The 20,720-nt window shown below is 40.0% G+C and overlaps 1 protein-coding gene across 5 annotated transcripts in view; it reads left to right on the top strand.

The window, feature by feature from the left end:
• Positions 1-20,720, top strand: part of NEK1 (NIMA related kinase 1) — a 220,246-nt gene that overhangs the window by 98,780 nt on the left and 100,746 nt on the right. For 3 of the 5 annotated variants that reach the window (XM_089684019.1, XM_089684020.1, XM_089684018.1), the window contains 2 exons: positions 2,531-2,608; positions 14,457-14,552. In XM_089684019.1, the coding sequence (XP_089540145.1) occupies positions 2,531-2,608; positions 14,457-14,552 (174 nt within the window). The remainder of the gene's footprint in view (positions 1-2,530; positions 2,609-14,456; positions 14,553-20,720) is intronic. The other 2 variants (XM_089684022.1, XM_089684021.1) reach the window with 1 other exon arrangement.

Genomic DNA, 20,720 nt, shown 5'->3' with positions numbered 1-20,720 from the left:
GTAAGTGTGACTGCTGGTCCAAGCATCTGTGTGAATCCTGACTGTAAAGTCTTGATCTTTCCCAAGCCTGGACCAACTGAGTAACGTCAGCCGACAGTGGGCTTTAGAAGTATAGCCAAAATCGCTTTGGCTATACATCTCCTTTTTAAATAGACTCTCTGATTTAAATACAATGCCCAACTAGGCCCTGTGTAACATGGTGCTATGTGTTTTTGAGGCAGCTGATGTTATAATAAAACATAATGGTTGTTTCTGCTGTTGGGTTTAACATGACATAATAGCTCTTTATGTGAAGGTATACTCATACAGTATAGAGAAGATCAACTTCATTTTGGATATTTGTATCCATGCTTCATTGGTGGAATGTAACATATTAGCCCTAAAATTCAGTTTTGTTTGAAAAAAACTAAATCTCTCTTCCTGATATACGCTTTAAAAATTTAATGTCAACAAATGGTATTTTAATTAATGTGTTTTCTGTCACTGTATACATGTAGGTCACTTGCCATTAGTTCCTGTATTTTGCATTCATTGTAGCTAGTGTGTAAAGGCTTTTTCCACTTTGGTGGTCATATTTGAGGAACCCCTACTATGTGTTCCTGTTCACACCGCATACCTAAAAATAATAACAAAACATATATATTTATTATCTTTCTAGTTGTTGCTTTGGTGCAGGATTATACATATGACTTTTTAGGTAGCTTGCAAGCTATTCTGAACAATTTCAAAATGCAGCTAGAGGGGCAAACTGAAGGAAAGTGCATTTACATACAATGTACCATCCAAGCCTTGAGATCATTAACCCTTTATTGGGGCAGACAGTGTGCAAATCTAGCTTAAAACTGATAATGAAATATGCTACCATGGAACAGATGGGGTTAATTCTAGTAAACTAATTCCACGGCTCCCTCATTAACATTACTTGAAAATGGAAAGCCTGGTAAGATTTATAAGCAAGTAAAGAGATAGACAGCACATTTTTTACATTGTTGTTAAAGCTGAACTTTACCCATAACAGTTTGATAACAATTAGTGTTCTTTATCAAAAGTACATACATTCCACATTAATCATTATGCTGCCACAATTTAGTGTATTTATTTATTACAGGTATTCTTAGAGCAATGTCAATTTACATCTATATTATACATTCACAGCAGTCCCTGCCCTCAAGGAGCTAACAGTCTTGGGTCCCTAACGCACATTCATACACATACTAGAGCCAGTTTTGCTATACAGAAGCCAATTATTCTATCAGCATGTCTTTGGAGTGTGCGAGGAAACTGAAGTATCCGGAGGAAACTCGCACAGGGAGAATATGCAAACTTCAGGCAGGTAGTGCTGTGATTGGAATTCGAACCAACAACCCCCAATGCTGCTAGGCAGAAGTGCTAACCACTTATCCACTGTGCTGCCCATTATGCCTTCAGTATATTGCCTCCAGCATTGTTCCTTTTTCTTGAAGGCCCCCGTTTTGTTGAAGCTCCAAGCTGTCACTTCCTATTTGTAAACTCTACCCCTCTCCTTGGTCTCAAAAATGATGTCACTTTCTTCAATTAAAATGTTTCTTTCCAGCCTTTTTTTTATGTCTTGGCTCACAAGATAGGTGGCTGACAGAAGTTTTACAGGGTTGAAGTTCACAGGCTGCCCGTGAGAGAGAAAGGAAAGCGAATATAACACATCATCCGACCATACTTAAATTTCAATCCATGTATGGGCACTCTATCTATTGACTTGTGTACAACCAGCCTGTCGGGATTTTACCCAAACGATTAGTGCTGTCGAAACGAATTGTGGTATTCTTTCGGCAGGGAAGGCTCCCCGATGGTAGAACACAATAGCACTGTGGGAGTTAATCAAGCCACTCATGGTGCAAGGAAAAAAAAAATCTTAATCTATGGCCTGCCTAACTCCTTGCCTAAACTTGCATAATCTATGGCCTGTGTCTCCCTGGCAGCAGAGTGTCTGGTCACCTCTCCCTCTTTTTGATTCTCCTTACCTAATCTGTGTTCTGTCATTCATGTTGCTTTCTTTCCCCATCCTCAACGATATCAACTGAACAGAGAACAACTAAGCATGTGCAGAGCAGGGTGAGACAGTACATTACTGGATTTTAAACCGTACAGGTTATACCTGCAAAGGAGCCAGTCTGAAGGGTTCTAGCAGGACTTAGTTTTCTGACTAAAGTTCCACTTTACTTTATGCTATGTGAATGAGAACATGTATCTCAATTTGGTGGCAAACGTAGAGATACACTTTAACATTATAAACAAATGGACCCAATTAAATGTTACTTGGAATACATATGCTCCCAAATCTAACATACTCAAAAATATTGGTTAATAGCAACCTTTATATAAAGAGGTGCAACTGTCATGTAATAATAAGAAAGCTTTCTCATAATACACAGTTCTGTGAATTTTGTTTTTTTACATTTTCCATGTATTTTAAGCTCTGGATGTAGAATGCATGTTTGATGACTGGCTAAAATTTTAGAAATGTCCTTCACCATGTTTATTTTTGATCTGGCAGGGAGATGAAGGACAACCAAGCAGCAAAGGCAACAGCGAGGAAGCTGAGCTGAGAAGGAAAAAAATTGAAGCCTTAAAGGTATTCTATCAGAATTGTTTCTTTTAGTAAGGGGTTTCATTTTGAAAATTATTTCAGTTATACAATCCATAGACATAGTAGTTATCACATAACACTAATCCTAACAGTAATACAAAACAACTGGATTCTATTTGTATTTATATGTTTATTGTTTAGTAACTTTTTGACTATAATATTTGAATTGCCAGAGGGTTTAGCAAATTCATTCCAATAACATTGCATTTTGGTGGTGTGTCGGCGATGTGTGCTGATGAGCACAGCGCACACCGTGCACACTCAAAACAGTGCAATGTGCCGGGATCGACACATCAGTATTGCCTTCACCACAACACACACCATGTACCCTTACTCTCTAGATGCAAAGCCTGGACAGTAAGCAGCGGGGGAGGCAGATGGGTCAAGCATAGTTGTGGTGCAGCTGGGGCTAAGCATACTTGTGGCACAGACAATAGTCAGGCATTCGAGATCCAGTTATGAAATTAAACTGTAGCAGTAGTAAAACTTGATACCAGGTTGTAAGAAAACCATATGGAACTTCTTTTTTACTCATTGACCTTTCCAGTGTATTGGTCACCAGGGCTTTTTTTGTGTTGGAATGTGGCTGCACAGTGTTCTGCCACCTCTGGCACCAGCTCTGTGCTTGATGCTTACTGCTGTCACTTGTAAACATGGGAACCTAGTTCCTGTGTCTCCAAGTGACAGCACTGCTCTCCCGGCGGCACACACAGAACCCTCCTTGTCCTGCATATCCCGATAACAGCAGAGAGGTGGGGGAGGTGAAGGAGTGGTACTTTTAATCCAGCAGGTTCTGGCTTGCCCAGAGTTTCTTTTGAACGCCTAGTGTCACAAAGTGTGGTCTGCACATGACTGGCTTCAGCAGGTGGGAGCAGGAGAGGCAGAGTGATCTGACATCACCCTCCTCTTGCTCAAGTTCTGCCCACCAACAGGCAGCTTGTGGGAACAGGCTAAGCATTCTGTAGGTGCCCTTCTCTCTTTTATCTCATCTAGTCTGCACAGCTACATTCTGAGAATAATGAATGCAGTACTTCTAATGAAAGACACAGTAGAAGAGCAGGGGAGTAAGATATAGCCTTATGCATAGTAAGACTTTGCAATGTGACCTAATGCATGTGACTCAGCTGTTTCTTCTAGATCTAGAAGAAAGCTGGGTGAAAAACATTATTTTACAGGAGGCTGGAAGGGAATGGTTTCTACAGAAGGGTGGACTTGGAAATTCACACAGGGCGATTACATCTGTGCCCCATGTAGGGTGATGTTTTACCAGCAAGTGCAGGTGTTCTGTGAATCTCCATGCCCGCAGTCCCATTGTTATTTATTGAGACAGAGGGGCTGAACATATGCAGCCACTGCTCCCAATGTAACATCGATGCAAGTATACAGCCCCGAAGCACCCAGGATGAGTTGAAGGACATGCACCCACACCCACATGGATGTTATATTGGGACACAGCGGCTGTATCTGTGCAGACATCAATAGGAATGGCTACATGGGAATGCATGGAACACCTGTGCATCCCTGTGTGGGTAAACACGGCCTTGCACAGGACACAGATAAAATCTCCCCATGTGAACAAGGCCTTAGGACTGGGGGGGGAATCTTTACTGGAAGTGGAGGGGGATTGGGGCTGCTGGTTATAATCTAAACTGCAGTCGATATTGGTTTGGGGAGAGGTGTTTGTACAGGCTGGAGGGGATAATTTTTGTCTGCGTTCTATACTGTGCCCTGGGCATTACTTACTCGTGACCCCAGCACACTCTGCATTACTTACTTGTGACCCCTGCACTCTCTGCATTATAAAATTCTGACCCTTTCATTCTCTGCATCTCTTCTTCATTGGGGAGGGGGGGGGGGGTTTGGTTGAGTTCCTGCACCTATTCTCTGTTGGTCACCATTTACTATATATTTGGTGTCCAATAGCCAGACTGCTATTGGTTACTTATATAGAAACCATATATGAATTCTGACTGATTTGTATGGTCTGCTGCACAAAATCGCTCTTTTTACTGCCCTGCTAAATACATCGGTAAAGGTATTACTAACAACTAGAATAGAACATGAACCCATAGAAGCCATGGTAATCTTAGCTTAGTATAGTTATACCAGTTAACAATGTTGTTGAGTAGCTGCATTACACATGCTAATGGTAATAATTTCAGCTACCCTTTCCCTAGGATAGGAAATTTTGAGCCTCTTTTAAAAATGGACTTAACAGAAAGCTAACTTCTTTATCTCCCCTCTTGATCTTAAGGCCTAAGCTGATGAAAGCTACTTAATATATAAATGTCAGTATCACTGGGATTCTTCCAACTGCTGGCATCCAAATGGTCTTTGGTAAAGTGTGATGTCCAGTCAGAGCCAGCCAATGAGTGGCTCTACCTAACACAGAACTTGTTTGTCTGGTGTGCCACCGTGGGTATGTTTAGGTGCTAGCAGACATCCTGGGGAGTAGTCACAGGTAATATTTTATGATCATTTTAGGTGGAAAAACTGCCCAGGTATAAAATAGGTTTGGTTTAGACTAATGGAAAGAGAAAATGCCACAAACACGAGGTAAAGCCCCCTGGTGGGACAAGCAGTTACTGAAACGGCAAACTAGGCTTGTGTCAGAAAAAATATTATCTTTAATTAAATTAGCAAAAAGTATAATTATCAAAAGATAAAATTACATATTGTATACTTGAAAAAACACAGTGCTCAATACCCTTACCATAAATTGCAAAACAAACAACTTAAAAACAATGCCAACATGTAAATGTATGGACGTCTTTAGTTGTATATATTTCTCTCAGGGTCCCAGCATATATGTATGTCTCAATAGTAACAAAAGCCAGGAATGCAAAATATATATGTATAAATGCCCCAGGGCTCATATATGTACTACCTAAGGTGGAAATATGTGGAGTAAGAGGCTCCAGTGGATCGGATGACACTGGGTCATTGCTCAAGACAATAGTCCTATAACAGGTTGGTGATTGATGAGGAATTAACAGGAGGATCCGCTACATGGATTAGGGGTCATAAGTAAATATACCATCTCTCCATTAAGCTCCAAAGTCCATATCAATAGATGTCAATGATTCCACATTCAAAAAGCAGCTGGCATGTTAGTGATGAAAAGTCATGAAAGTAGCAGGATTAATGCCAAGTCAGACTGAACTATAGGATATTGCGGGCGTATAAAGATGGTATATAGCATACATTCTATCAGTCACATCGACACCAAGGCTCAATCTTTATGTAGAAGACCACCTGGGGAGCGGGACTAACCGTGTCCCTGGTGTGCAACAGCAATAGCTACAGTTAGGTCCATATATATTTGGACGCAGGCACAATTTTATTTTTTTCCAGGTATTTACCAAAACATATTCAAGCTATAGGTATATAATGGATATGGGCTAAAAGTCCACACTCTCAGGTTTAATTTGAGGGTATGTACATCCAAATTGGAGGAAGGGTTTAGGAATTACAGCTCTTAGGAGTAGCCATCCCCCCTTTTTCAAGGGACCAAATTAATTGAACAATTGAATCAAAAGCTGTTTCATGGCCAGGTAGGGGCTACTCCTTCATTCTTTCTTCATCATTAAGCAGGTAAAAGGTCTGGAGTTGATTCGAAGTGTGGTATTTGCATTTGGAATCTATTGCTGTGAACCTACGTCATGCGTTCAACGGAGCTGTCCATGCAAGTGAAACAGGCCATTGTAAGGCTTCAAAAATGAAACAAATCCATCAGAAAGATAGCAGCAACATTAGGAGTGGCCAAATTAACAGTTTGGTACATTCTAAGGAAAGAAGAACGCACTGGTGAGCTCAGCAACATAAAAAGGCATGGACATCCATGGAAGACAACAGTGGTGGATGATCACAGGATCCTCTCTATGGTAAAAAAATAAAAAAATGGCCCATTCACAGCATCCAGACAAGTGAAGGGCACTCTACAGGAGGGGGACGTATCATTGTCAAAGTCTACAATCAAGGGAAGACTTCACGAGAGAAAATACAGAGAGTTCACCACAATGTGTAAAACATTCATAAGCCTGAAGAATAGAAAAACCAGTTAGGGCCTGGCAAAGCATCAGAAAGGAGGAAACCCAGTCTTTGGTAATATCCATGGGTTCCAGACTTCAGGTAGTCATTGCCAGTAAAGGATTCTCAACAAAATATTACAAATGAACATTTTATATATGATTATATTCATTTGTCCAATTACATTTGAGCCCCTGAAAATGGAGGGACTGTGTATAAAAATGGTTCCTAAAATTTGTACTTGATATTTGATCAACCCCTTGAATTAAAGCTGAAAGTCTGCACTTCAAATTCATTTGGATTGTTTCCTTTTAATTTATTGTGGTGGCATACAGAGCCAAGAGTATGAAAATTGTGCCTGTGTCCAAATATATATGGGCCTAATTGTATATCCAAAAATAGTTGCTCCGTCTCATCTACAGTCATAACAGTATCAATGCAGGATCTTACCGCACTTGGGCACCCTTTGGGTTTCCCCTCTTCAACCAATCTAGTTACTGCACTCTGTTCCTGTGTTGTGGCATAAGCCTGCCTGTCATCCTTACTCCTCATCGTCCTCCACTAAGGTATCCATGTGTGGAGGCGTGGAAGTATAACGTCACGTGACTCTCTGTGATGTCAACACGTTTCACTTACGTTCAAGCGTAGCTTTGTCAGGACAACGTGTGGTCCACACAAAAGCTATTTATATAAGGTAACCTATCAAAGCCAGTTCTGCATGTTGAGATCTCTTAAATAGGACATTGTCTAATTCCTTCCTGACTTAATACTGAATCCTACTGTCAGTTACACAATTTCAATCAAAGATACAGTTGCAAGAAAAAGTATGTGAACTCCTTGGGATTATGTGGAGTTTTGCATGAATTGGGCATAAAATGTGCTCTGAACGTGATCTAAGTCACAACAATAGAAGAACACAGTCTGCTGAACATAATACTACACAAACATTAGATGTTGCCATGGTTTAATTGCACATAACTTGTAAACATTCACAGTGCAGGGAGGAAAAAGTCTGTGAGGCCCTAGCTTAATGACTTCTCCCAGAGCTAATTGGAGCCAGGAGTGAGCCAACCTTGACTCCAATCAGTGTGATGATATTGGATGTGTTGCTGACAGCTGTGCTGCCCTTAAAAAACACACACCTGTTTTGGGTTTACTGGTTTCAAGAAGCACTGTCTGATGTGAACCATGCCTCGCAGAAAAGAGCTCTCAGAAGACCTACGATCAAGAATTGTTGACTTGCATGAAGCTGGAAAGGGTTACAAAAGTATCTCCAAAAGCCTTGATGTTCATGTATCCATGGTAAGACAGACTGTCTACAAATGGAGAAAGTTTAGCACTGTTGCTGCTCTCCCTAGGCGTGGTCGTCCTGTAAAAATGACTGCAAGAGCACAGCGCAGAATTCTGCATGAGGTAAAGAAGAATCCCAGAGTGTCAGCTAAAGACCTACAGAAATCTCTGGCACATGCTAACATTTTTGTTGACACATCTACAATAAGGAAACCATTAAACAAGAATGGAGTACATGGGAGGACACCACGGAGGAAGCCATTGCTGTCCAAAAAGAATATTGCAGCACGTTTGAAGTTTGCAAAAGAGCACCTGGATGTTCCACAGCACTACTGGCAAAATATACTGTGGACAGATGAAACCAAGATTGAGTTGTTTGGGAAGAACACACAACACTATGTGTGGAGAAAAAAAAGGCACAGCACACCAACATCAAAACCTCATCCCCACTGTAAAACATGGCGGAGGGAGCATCATGGTTTGGGGCTGCTTTGCTGCCTCAGGGCCTGGACGGATTGTTGTCATTGATGGGAAAATGAATTCCAGAGTTTATCAAGACATTTTGCAGGAAAACGTACGACCATCTGTCCGCCAACTGAAGCTCCGCAGAGGATGGGTGATGCAACAGGACAATGACCCAAAGCATACAAGTAATTCAACAAAACAATGGCTGCAACAGCACAGAATACGCCTTCTGGAGTGGCCCAGTCAGAGTCCTGACCTCAACCCGATTGAAATGCTGTGGCATGACCTTAAGAGAGCGATTCACACCAGATATCCCAGGAATATTGCTACACTGAAACAGTTTTGTGAAGAGGAGTGGTCCAAAATTACTGCAGATCGTTGTGCAGGTCTGATCTGCAACTACAGGAAACGTTTGGTTGAGGTTATTGCTGCCAAAGGAGGGTCAACCAGTTAAGTTCAAAGGTTCACATACTTTTTCCTCCCTGCACTGTGAATGTTTACATGTTATGTGCAATTAAACCATGGCAACATCTAATGTTTGTGTAGTATTATGTTCAGCAGACTGTGTTCTTCTATTGTTGTGACTTAGATGATGTTCAGAGCACATTTTATGCCCAATTCATGCAAAACTCCACATAATCCCAAGGGGTTCACATACTTTCTCTTGCAACTGTAGTTGATAAATAACAATGCACCTGGGCTATAATATCTTATTATTCACATTTTAAAGATGTATAGATCAGGTTTTATTTAAAAATTAAATATTTACATATCCCAATTGAGAAAACTTTGAACCATGTATATATACTTTTATTCATCCAGGAATACCTGGAGATTCAGCTCAATATGTAGGCCCAATGTGGCCAATAATCTCAACTTATATATTCACCATTTTTCCTTTCTGAGCAAGACTGTATTGAAGTCACCTCGTCTTTAGGACAGTTTAAGTGCATATATACCCTTTATTGTCATTCCCTCCATGTTACCTACATGATATTTATGGAAAAGTTTAGCTAGCGGCTTTTCAAGGCTTTTTGGATCTTTGTCTTTAATTTCACGCCTATGTTCGCCAATTCTGGTTTTTAATTATCTTTTGGTTTTATCAATATAAATTTTTGCACATGGGCAGGTAATCATATAGATTACCCTAGTGGTCAAACAATTTATTAGATCTCTGATTTGGAAACTTTTCCCCCACAGAGTCAGAAAAGGTATTTGTCTGTTCTACAAATGGGCACATCTGACATTTCTTACATGGGAACATTCCCTTGGCACTAGGATACTCTGTAGAGCCAATCATTCATTGATGTCTTAAATTTAGAATGGATCAGAATGTCCCCAAGGTTTGTGCCCTTCTGGCTACCATTTGGGGAGAATCACCAACAATTTTAGTTAATCCTGGGCTATTTGTGAGTATACCTTACCTTGTCCCACTGGGAACCGAACAAGGTAATTACCCTTACAGGGTCGGGGGAAAGCTTTCTTCTCTTTTGATGTCCTTTTAATTAACAAGTTCTCCCTATCATAATTAGCAACCTTCCTTTTCGCCTTTCGTAACTGTCTATGTGAATATCCCCGTTCCCGGAAATGGGAATTTTACTTGCGTACCTCTTTTTTTATAGTCACTAATCTTAGTACAGTTTTGCTTAATACAAAGAAACTGGCCCACTGGTATTCCATTTTTAAGCTATTTAGGATAGTTGCTGTCAGCCTATAAAAGAGTATTTGCTGCCGTCTTTGTACGGAAAGTGCTAGTGAGCAGATGTCCTCCCTCCCTCACTATTAGAAGATCAAGGAAGGAAATCTGTCTTTCATCACACGTGTAGGTCAAACGAATGTTCCTATAATTTTTGTTCAGGAGGCCCATGAATTGATGAAAATTTAAATTTCACCCTTCCATATGACAAATACATCATCGATGTACCTCGGCCACGTATGTATGTTCCTGAGGTACATCAATGAAACATAGGCCTCCTGTTCCTCCCACATACCAAGGCAGAGGCACACATAGGCCAGAGCTCATGGTGCACCCACGGAGGTACCACGTATCTCTTGGTAATATCTACAGAAAAATTGGAAAAAACTATTACTTAATCTAAACTCAACTAATTCTAAAATAAATTCATTTCGTGAGCCCATTTCTGGGTAAAAAGTCGTTAAGAAAAAAAACTCAACAGCTTTCAATCCACTATGGTGTGGGATAGAAGTGTAAAGGGACTCCACGTCAATTCCAATCAACCAAAAATTTCCCTCCACTTATAATTCTGCAATCCTAGCAAGGACATCACGTGTGTCCTGTACAAGTGATTTTAGTTGACTGACCATGTTCTTAAGTAGGAGATCAAGGTATTTCCCCACCCTCTCCAGAGGTCCTCTTACTGCGGAGACTATCGACCTCCCTGGTGGGTTAGTTAAGCTTTTATGTACCTTCGGTATTATATAAAATGTAGGTATATTGTATTCTCTTACTTTCAGATATTCATATTCACGGTTAGATAGTAATGCTACCTCCCTAGCGATCGCCAGTTTATTAAGTTTAGCTACCAGTACAGGGAAAGGGTTTAAGTCCAGGTGCCTATATGTCGTCTGATCATCCAACTGCGCCTTACTTCTTTTACATAAGATATTTCATTCAGGAAGACAACATTTCCCACTTTATCACTTCTCTTCTTATTATTAAATATTTCCCTTACCTCAAGGAGGACCTTATGTTCATCAGGATCGAGATTATCATGGTAACTTATTGTCCAGTCAATGGTTCTCAGTTCCATTTGTACCAATTCCAGGAACATGCTCAACCATTTATTTTTACTTAAAGGTGGCATTTTCATTGATCCAATTTTAAGGTTGGTTCTCCTCCTGGAAGTGGTATCCAATCCATTGATGGCCTAATTTTCCTCCAGCAGAGAAATTAGTGTATCCAACATCACTCTGTCGTCATCATCATCTAGTTGAAAGTCTGTAACTATTGTTGAGTCACTTTGTTCATAAAGTGATTGAAGGAATACCTTACGTAGAAACAAAGTGATGTCTTTAAACACCGTAAATTCATCCATATAACTAGTTGGAGAAAAAGTCATTCCCCTCTGTAAGAGACGTATAGGTCTACGGGCCAATGGGAAGTTAGACAAATGAATAACCTTTCTATGGGTGGTTTGTATTTCACTACTATTCCATATTTTTCCTTTCTTTGGTTCTTGGCTTGTGTTTTCATATCCTGCATAGATTTGTCCTTCATTTTTCCCTTTCCTTTCTCCTGTTCTGTTCGCTCCCTTGGGTTTCTGGGGGTCCCTTGTCTACACATTGTACCCCCTCTGGATCTAAAAAAAAAAAAGTTATTGATTTTTGACTTGAATCTTCATCTGTATCACTAGGTGCTCTATCGCCCCCTGATCTTGATATAGAGCTTGGACCCCCTCTCCTGGACCCACTTTGTCCACATCTAATTGTTGGATCAAAAATTTCCCCGGTTTCCCAGTCCTTCAACTCTCTCCTAAATTTAGATTGTTTTGTACATTTTAAATTACATTGCATCCGTTATATTTCCTTTTTTAAGGAGTTCATTATTCCTTTGGAATTTCTTTGTATCTTTAAATGGTTCTAAGCCTTGGGAGCTTTCTTCAATTAACGTATTTAAATCATCTAGTTTGATTTTCTCTTCTTCAGCAATTAGTCTCATTACTGCTACAACATGATTAATACAGAGTGCCGTCCACTTGGATAGAAACCTCTCATTATGGAGGTGTTCTGCTGAAACGACCTTATCACGAAGTCCCCTAGGAATTATTTTATCTTCAATGTGGGTTTCCAAGAAGGACACATCCCATTTCCTATTTAGATGTTTAATCAATCATTTTCTATGCTCCTGAAATCTCTCCCGAATCTCTTCTTCACTACTTAGAGATTGAGGTGTGTCCTTCTGAAAAGCTGCATGAATTTCCTGATCTATTTCATCACCCAACACAAACGCCATTACATGTTAAACGGACAGTGGAATTCAATATAGGATATTCGAGCACTGTGTGGCAAATGCCAATTAAATTAACCACCCTCAGAATGGTTTTTAATAATCCTAAAAACACAGACAGCTATAAACAAAAAATGAGGGAATAAGTGGAACTTGACCGCCTAATCGCTTGTTAAGCGTTGCTGTCTAAACCATAAGTTACTATAGAAAGAGAAATCGCCCCAAACACGAGTTAAAGCCCCTTGGTGGGACAAGCGGTTACTGAAACGGAAAACTAGGCTTGTGTCAGAAAAAATATTATATTAACAAAAAGTATAATTATCAAAAGATAAAACTACATATCATTTACTTGAAAAAAACACAGGCTCAATACCCTTATCATAAATTACAAAATAAAGAACTTAAAAACAATGTTAACATGTAAATGTCTGGACGTTTTTAGTTATATATATTTCTCTCAGGGTCCCGGCACGGACAACTAGCCACATATATATGTTTCAATAGTAGCAAAAGCCAGGAATGCAAAATATATATGTATAAATGCCCCAGCGCCCATATATGTACTACCTAAGGTGGAAATATGTGGAGTAAGAGACTCCAGTGGATCAGATGACACCGTGGAATTGCTCAAGGCAATGGTCCTATAACAGGTTGTTGATTGATGAGGAATTAACAGGAGGATCCACTACATGGAATAGGGGTCATATGTAAATATACCATCTCTCCATGAGGCGCCAAAGTCCATATCAATAGATGTCAATGACTCCACATTCATAAAGCAGCTGGCATGTTAGTGATGTAAAGTGATTAAGCCAAGTAGCAGGATTAATGCCACGCATAGCATAATAATTCAATGACAGACGGCAGGCAAAAGAAGCAGCAAGCAAGCAACAGGTGAGGGATTCAGAAACTGGTCAGCATAAGTCAGACTGAACTATAGGATATTGCAGGCCTATGGAAATGGAATATAGCATACGTCCTGTTATAAGACTATTGCCTTGAGCAATCTCACGGTGTCATCCGATCCACTGGAGCCTTTCTTACTCCACGTATTTCCACACCGCACCTGTGGCTTGCTGGGACCCTGAAAGAAATATATATTTACATATTTCTTTCAGGGTCCCAGCAAGCCACAGGTGCGGTGTGGAAATATGTGGAGTAAGAAAGGCTGAAGTGGATCAGATGACACCCTGAGATTGTGTAAAGCAATAGTCTTATAGCAGGTTGTATGCTATATACCATTTCCTTAGGCCTGCAATATCCTATAGTTCAGTCTGACTTATGCTGACCAGTTTCTGAATACCTAAAATTTACATGTAGACATTGTTTTTAAGTTGTTGGTTTTGTAATTTATGGTAACGGTATTGAGCACTGTGTTTTTTCAAGTATATGATATGTAATTTTATCTTTTGATAATTAATTATACTTTTTGATAATTTAAAGATAATATTTTTCTGACACAAGCCTATTTTGCCATTTCTGTAACCGCTTGTCCCACCAGGGGGCTTTAGCTCGTGTTTTGAGGTGATTTCTCTTTCTATAGTAACTTACGGTTTAGATGGGAATGCTTAACAAGTGATTTAGGCAGTCAAGTTCAACTTATTCCCTAATTTTTTGTTTATAACTGTCTTGGTTTAGACTAAGATTTGTTTCTTTCCTCAAAAAAAAAAGTTGTAAAAATATTTTAATCTACATTCAGTGACCTTTTTTTTTTTTTTTTTAAAGACTTCTTGTGATTTTACTTTACCTGTTTTCTCCAGAACACTTTTGTGACTGATTCACTGTTTCTGATATGGGATTTTGTGTACGTCGCATGCTGAAACAAGTAATCTCCTATCCTATCCAATACATCTGCTTCTAAGGTCTGAGGCTAGATGTTCATGACATAGACTATTGCATATTGGGTTTTTGCAAATCCAGGCTGTGAGTGGATTTGCAGCACTGTCACCTTCACTCCAAGTTTGGAATCCGTCCTTTCATAAACTCTGTATGATACCTTCTCTTATGTTCAATTTAGGTTGTACATATGTTGTTAGTAAAAATGCAGCTCAATTCCAATAAAATCTTTACCTTTTTGTGCAGGCCCAAGCCAATGCTAGAGCTGCTGCATTAAAAGAAGATCTAGAGCGAAAGAGAAGGGAAGCTGATGAAAGGGATAAACGAGCCTGGGAGGAGCATGTAAGACATGTTAAGAACTTTATTTTAACTTTATTTTGAAATAGATTCTCATTCATATAAATTTCTGTTAAAGAAAAAAAACAAAACAAAATAAAACAAAAAAGAAAACCCTGCATGTGCACTGCTCGTGAACACGTAATGAAACACACATGTAGGTGAATTGGATCAAATCCATTGACTTCCACCTAACTTGAAGATGCACATGGTAACTGGGCCGGCTCTTGCACTGTCACAGTCCCAAAAGCTCATATGCAGAAACAACTTTGGGTTTGGCTGTTTGTCACTCCAAGGTTGTTGAACTCCAGATTATTTCACTGACATTAACTGACACTAGTTACTCACCAAGTCATTCTGCAGAAGCAAATCCTGTAGAACAGGGGTGTCCAGCCTGTGGTCCTCATGAGGTCCAAGAGGGCTATGCATGCATTTGGCATGGCAACCCTGGCGATGGGGAACAGACAAGCAGGGCCAAGGAATGTCTGGAAGGATGCCGGGGATGCAATGTTTTCAATAGCTCTGAGGGCACAAGGACTTGTGCCAGCCTAGTAAGTACGGCATGGCCGTTTCTAGGGGGGTGCCGGGGAGGGCTGCGCCCCCTGACCCCCCCCATTTAGAAGTCAGTTGTGTCCCCCCCTTCCTCTCAGCCCCTACCCCAAAAGCCCCCTGCTCACACCCCCCCTTACCCCTGACACTGTGCCTGGCCATCTCCCATCCCTGCACTGTACACATACAGCCTGGACACATAGCACATAGTTGAAATCCAATAATCTGTCTGACTTTTTCAGGCTTGGCAGGAGTAGGAGCTTCTTTTGGGCAACCATTTTACATGATGCATTTTGCTGTGATTGCGGCGCTATTCTACACTGCATTGAGGTGCTATAAAGAGTGAGTGGCACCCAAACACTGGTGGTGCATTTTGCCACGATTGTTTTGCCAAAATCGTGAATTATGAATGGGGCCTTATTGTTGTTTTTTTTGTGTGGCCCAAGACAGTTACTCTTCTTCCAGAGTGGCCCTTGAGAGTCAAAACATTGGATACCCCTGCTGTAGAGCAAGCAGTGGGACAAGTGAGTGTAGGCAAGTATACCTGTGGGTCAAGTGTTATATTAATGAGGAAGGAGTAACCAGGTAAAAGTCAAACACACAAGATCCAAAATAGATTGGTTTTCTGAAATAAAACAACTATAACAATACTCCAATCTATAACCAAACTATCACAAAACAAAACACTGGTGCTTGGCAAAAAGAGACACCTGTGTAGCAGAACTCTGTTTCCCTCTGTTTCCTCTTGTACCGAATTTATTGTAACTGTAATGTCTACCTTCATTTTGTAAAGTGCTGCAAAAACTGTTGGCGCTATATAACTCCTGTATAATAATAATAATAATATTCCCTGTGATAACAATAAAAGTAATTAAAAAAACAAGCAAAATGAAACAAAAGCAACAGTGTAAATAAGTAAATTAAAAAAAAAAATTGCAAGCACCCCCGTGCTCATGCACAAAAGGCAAACTCATACGTCATTCCCGCATGCACGCAAACAGCGATCAACCCATACATGTGAGGTATCACCGTGAACATCAGATCGAGGGCAATAATTCTAACACCAGACCCCCTATGTAAAACTAAATCTAAATTGGTAACCTGTACAGGCTTTTAAAGCGTCGCCTATAGATAATGAAATTGATGTCCTTTGTTGCCTTTGCATGCGTGTGTACATTTTTAAAGCATGACATGATTGGTATCTATTTACTCAGTATAACACCATATTTAAAATTTTACTAAACAATTGGGTATTATATTGTGTTTTTGTGCATTAAAATTCAAAAAAGTGTATTTTCCCCAAAAATTTTGTTTGAAAAACCGCTGCTCAAATACCGCGTGACATGAAAAAATTGCAGCACCCACCATTTTATTCTCTAGGGCTTTAAAAAATATTTAGTGTTTAGGGGTTCTCAGTAAGTTTCTACCAAAAAACCCTGATTTTTACATGTAAACAAAATGTATAAGAAAAAGCTTGGGCTTCAAGTCATCAACCTCTTGCCCTCCTGAGGATTTACCCCCCTTCCTGACAGGCCGTTTTTTGAGTTACGACGTTGCGTTACTTTAACTGACACTTGTGTGGTCATGCAACCCTGCACCCAAATGAAATTTACGTCCTTTTTTTATCCCACAAATTGAGCTTTCATTCAGTGGTATTTGATCTCCTATGCATTTATTTTTTGCACTGCAAAAAAGGCTGACAATTTTGAGAAAAAAAACTATATTTTTTACTTTTTGCTATTAAACATGTCCAGTAAAAAAAATTAAAATCAAATTTCATCATAAATTTAGTCCAAAATGTATTCTGCTACATGTCTTTCTTAAAAAAAAAAAAAAAAAAAAAAATACGTGTAAATTATTCGGTTTCTGTGAAAGTTTTATAGCGTTTACAAATGGCGGTATATATGGTGAATTTTCTTTCTTTTTTTTTCCTAGTAATGGCGGTGATCAGTGACATCCCCAGTGACACCAATACAGTGGTCAGTGCTAAAAAACACTGACACTGTACTAATGGCACTGGGCAGGAAGGGGTTAACATGAGGGGCGATCAAAGGGTGTACCTGTGTGCTGGGTGTGTTTTACTATGTGGCAGTGTGTTTGTGCTTAACTGTAAGCACACTTCTTTGCACAGCCATGCAAAGCAGTGTGCACAAGCTGACAGGGAGGGGAACTGTTGTTTACAGGACCCGGTGATTGACAGCCTCGGCCGCGAATGGCGGTGCAGGTAGGAAATGTGCACGCCTCGCGCACGCCCCCTATCCAGAAATGCAAAATCACGTGTATATATACGTGATTTTGCGCACCCGTGCCGCCCTGTAGCAGTATTTCTGCTATAAGGCGGACGGGAACTGGTTAAAGTGTTTTTTCAGATTTGGCCAGTGCAAACATTTGCTGTTTCCAGAAGACCTGCAGATCATGCAGAATTAAATATACGGTAAATAACAGGACCACATACAAGTGTTTGTACTTCCTGTTTGTTTAAAATCCTGATAGTCCTTAAAAGTCAAGTATGTACTCTGTATTGACATATACAAGACATACCTACAGACAGGAAGTATACTACTGCTCTTGCCTTTTTTGGCGTAACAGTGGCAGTTTCTAATCAAGTTAAAAGAGAAGTGTAGCAAAAGCTTTTTTCCATACTGCACTTGTGAGTCACAGGAGTGCACTTTTGCTCTCCTGTGAACCAGAATCAGCAAACAGCGGGCTATACCCTGCTGTCGGCTGATGTGGCAGAGCTGCTCCAGGCTCTGGAAAGTCTGCTTGACTGACAGCTGGCTCCACCTCTCAGAGTGCAGATCAAGAGCTGGAGCCAGCTGCAATCGCCCGCTGTCCTGCTTGGCGCCCTAGTCAGTCACCACATTCTGCTCCGAGCAGCTGAGCGATCAGTGGTTATGTGATTGCTCAGTTCTCGGTCTTAGAGCTGATGTGGGACAGCTGCAGCATCACAAAGATGCTGCAGCATAGATGTAAGTATATATTTTTATGCAAACTCCAAACTTCTCCTTTTAAAAATTAGATCTAGATAAATTTAGACAGTCTCTTTTTAGATCAGAGAGGACCACCAGAGCTGAGAGATACATCCCAATGAAACCAACTTTCTGATTTCTCAGCAAAATAAAGCATGGATACATGGATGGATGGATGGGGGCATTTGCTTTGAATCTTAAAAATAAATTAAATTAGTATTTATTAATATACAGGATTAATATAGTGCCAACAGTTTGCGCAGTGCTTTGCAATGTGAGGGCAAATAGTACAGTTACAATACAATTGAATAAAGGAGGAACCAGAGGGTCTTGCTGGTTAGAGCTTACAGTCTAAATGGGGAGGGTCAAGTGATACAAAAAGTAATAACTGTGGGGGATGAGCTGATGGAGAAAATACACGTACAGTTTTTAGCCAATTCAAGTCCGCACACTTTTACCCCCTTCCTGTCCAGGCCAATTTTCAGCTTTCAGTGGTATCACACTTTGACAATTGCACGGTCATACAACACTGTACCCATATTAATTTTTTAACATTTTTTTGAGACAGATAAAACTTTAATTTGGTGGTATTTATTCACCACTGGGATTTTTATTTTTTTTGCTATATAAATGAAAAGTGTATTTTATTATTTGTTTTTTTTTAACATACTGTCACCCTAGCAGTACAGTGTCACCATAGTGACACTGTACTACTTGTGGGGGGTGATGAAGATTTTTTATTTTTACACTGATTGCTTTTATACCCATAAAGGCTGTAAAAGCAATAATTTCTCCTTCTCTCTGGCTGCATTCTTGCAGCCATTGAGAAATACTGTGTGAGCTCTGATTGGTCACAGCTTGTCACATGGTACAAGGCTGTTGTGAATAGCCTTGTACCATGTGATCTCTGTGATCATTCACAGATCTCACACGTAGTAAGCAATGATGTCAGAAGTGACATCTTGCTTACTACTCTTCATGTGATCACTGATTGGCTAATCAGTGATCACATGATCAGGACCTCACACAGAGGTCCTGTACAATGATCGGTGTTCCGCTGTGTCCTCCGGACACTGGATCGCGGTGCTGCGCGTTCCTAGGGAGCGCGCACAAGCAGGGAGCTGGGAGGACATTTATAAACGGCCACTTGCTCTTGGTTAAGAGAGAAGATTTCAGGGATCTCCTAAAAGTGGACAGAGTAGAAGATAGTCAGACAAATTGGGGTCAGGAATTCCATAGGATGGGAGAGGCTCAGGAGAAGTCCTGCAGGCGAGCATGGGAGGAGGTGACAAGGGAACTAGAGAGCAGGAGGTTTTGGGAGGAACGAAGAGTGCGATTTTGGTGGGTATTTTGAGACTAGGTTAGTGATGTAGCTGGGGTCTGAGATGTGGATGGCTTTGTAAGTTGTTATTATTTTGAATTTAATTTGTTGGGTGAGTGGCAGCCAATGGAGGGAGTGGCAGAGAGGAGTAGCAGACGACTTGGAACGGTTGGTAAGGTAGATGAGTCTGCCAGCAGCATTCATGATGGACTGTAGGGGTGTGATGCTCAGATACAGTGTAGTTCCACTTTAAGAAACAAAATGTTTATTTAGAAATTAATAAAACCAGTTGGTTTGTTACTGTGTTAGTTTGAATTTTATTCATTCTGTTAAGATTGATGGTATATTTATTCTCTGTGTTAATTGCAACATTGCAATTTTCTTTTCAAATACATTGTTCGTTTTAGTCTTCTTTGTGTTTGCTTTAGGGGAGCAGTTTTAATGTCTTGCTGCAGCAATATCACCAATTTTTCACTTCCCTAGAGGTTTGCTTGGTAGCGTTTTCATTATAGTGAGCAGTAAAGTGAGGGACATTGACACTATGGCCTCATTTTATACTCCAGAAGCAGACAGAAATAAACCTGTCAGCTACAGCAGGTCACATTCCTTCTGTACACCACAATGGCCTCATTGACATGAATGTAGTCTTGTTGACTTTTATTACTCCCCTTATACACATTAATTAAGGGGCAAAACTGCACTTAATAAAAAACACCTTATAAGCTGTGTATTTCTTGTGACCTTTTGCACACCTCCAAACAAAAGAAAGTTACACTTCCTCTCATTTAGTTTGACTAAAAAGGAGGTTTGCAGGTTTGGGTAAAATATTTGTTTTGTGACAGCTTAGTGTTTCACTTTACAAGTCTTATGCCTAGTATACACAGTGAGAAAATCGAACAAAAGATTATCTGGTTTTTTTTTGTTTTTTTGTGTTTGTTTTTCTGCTAGTCTTGTATCAATAACGAATAGGTTACTACAGATATGAAAATTCTTGTGCAACAGAATACAACTTCCCACGTACATAGGTTCTAAGGTGTGATCGGAAGAGATGTAATGTACGTGTGATCCCTCTTCTATCCATTCCTAGGGCAATCAACATGGTAACAAAGGGGTTTTAATATTTATTATAAAGGCAAATTGTGATTTTTTTTTTTTTCCATATAACATAACATTGTTTGTATTGCACAATATATGTTTTAATGGCCCCTTTCTTCTTCCACTTAATTCTTTTTGTTTCCGATCATGGACTGTCTTCGTCCCCCAAATCCTATACTAATCACAAATTGTTAGCTCTGTTACCAAATGAGAACAATTTTCAACAAATTCATCTGAATT

The sequence above is a fragment of the Staurois parvus genome, unplaced genomic scaffold (assembly GCF_062004578.1).
Source record: "Staurois parvus isolate SC_StPar_1 unplaced genomic scaffold, SC_StPar_1.0 ptg000334l, whole genome shotgun sequence".
Classification (NCBI taxonomy): Eukaryota; Metazoa; Chordata; class Amphibia; order Anura; family Ranidae; genus Staurois; species Staurois parvus.
The sequence above is the reverse complement of the archived record's forward strand: the minus strand, read 5'-3'. Positions and strand labels throughout refer to the sequence as shown.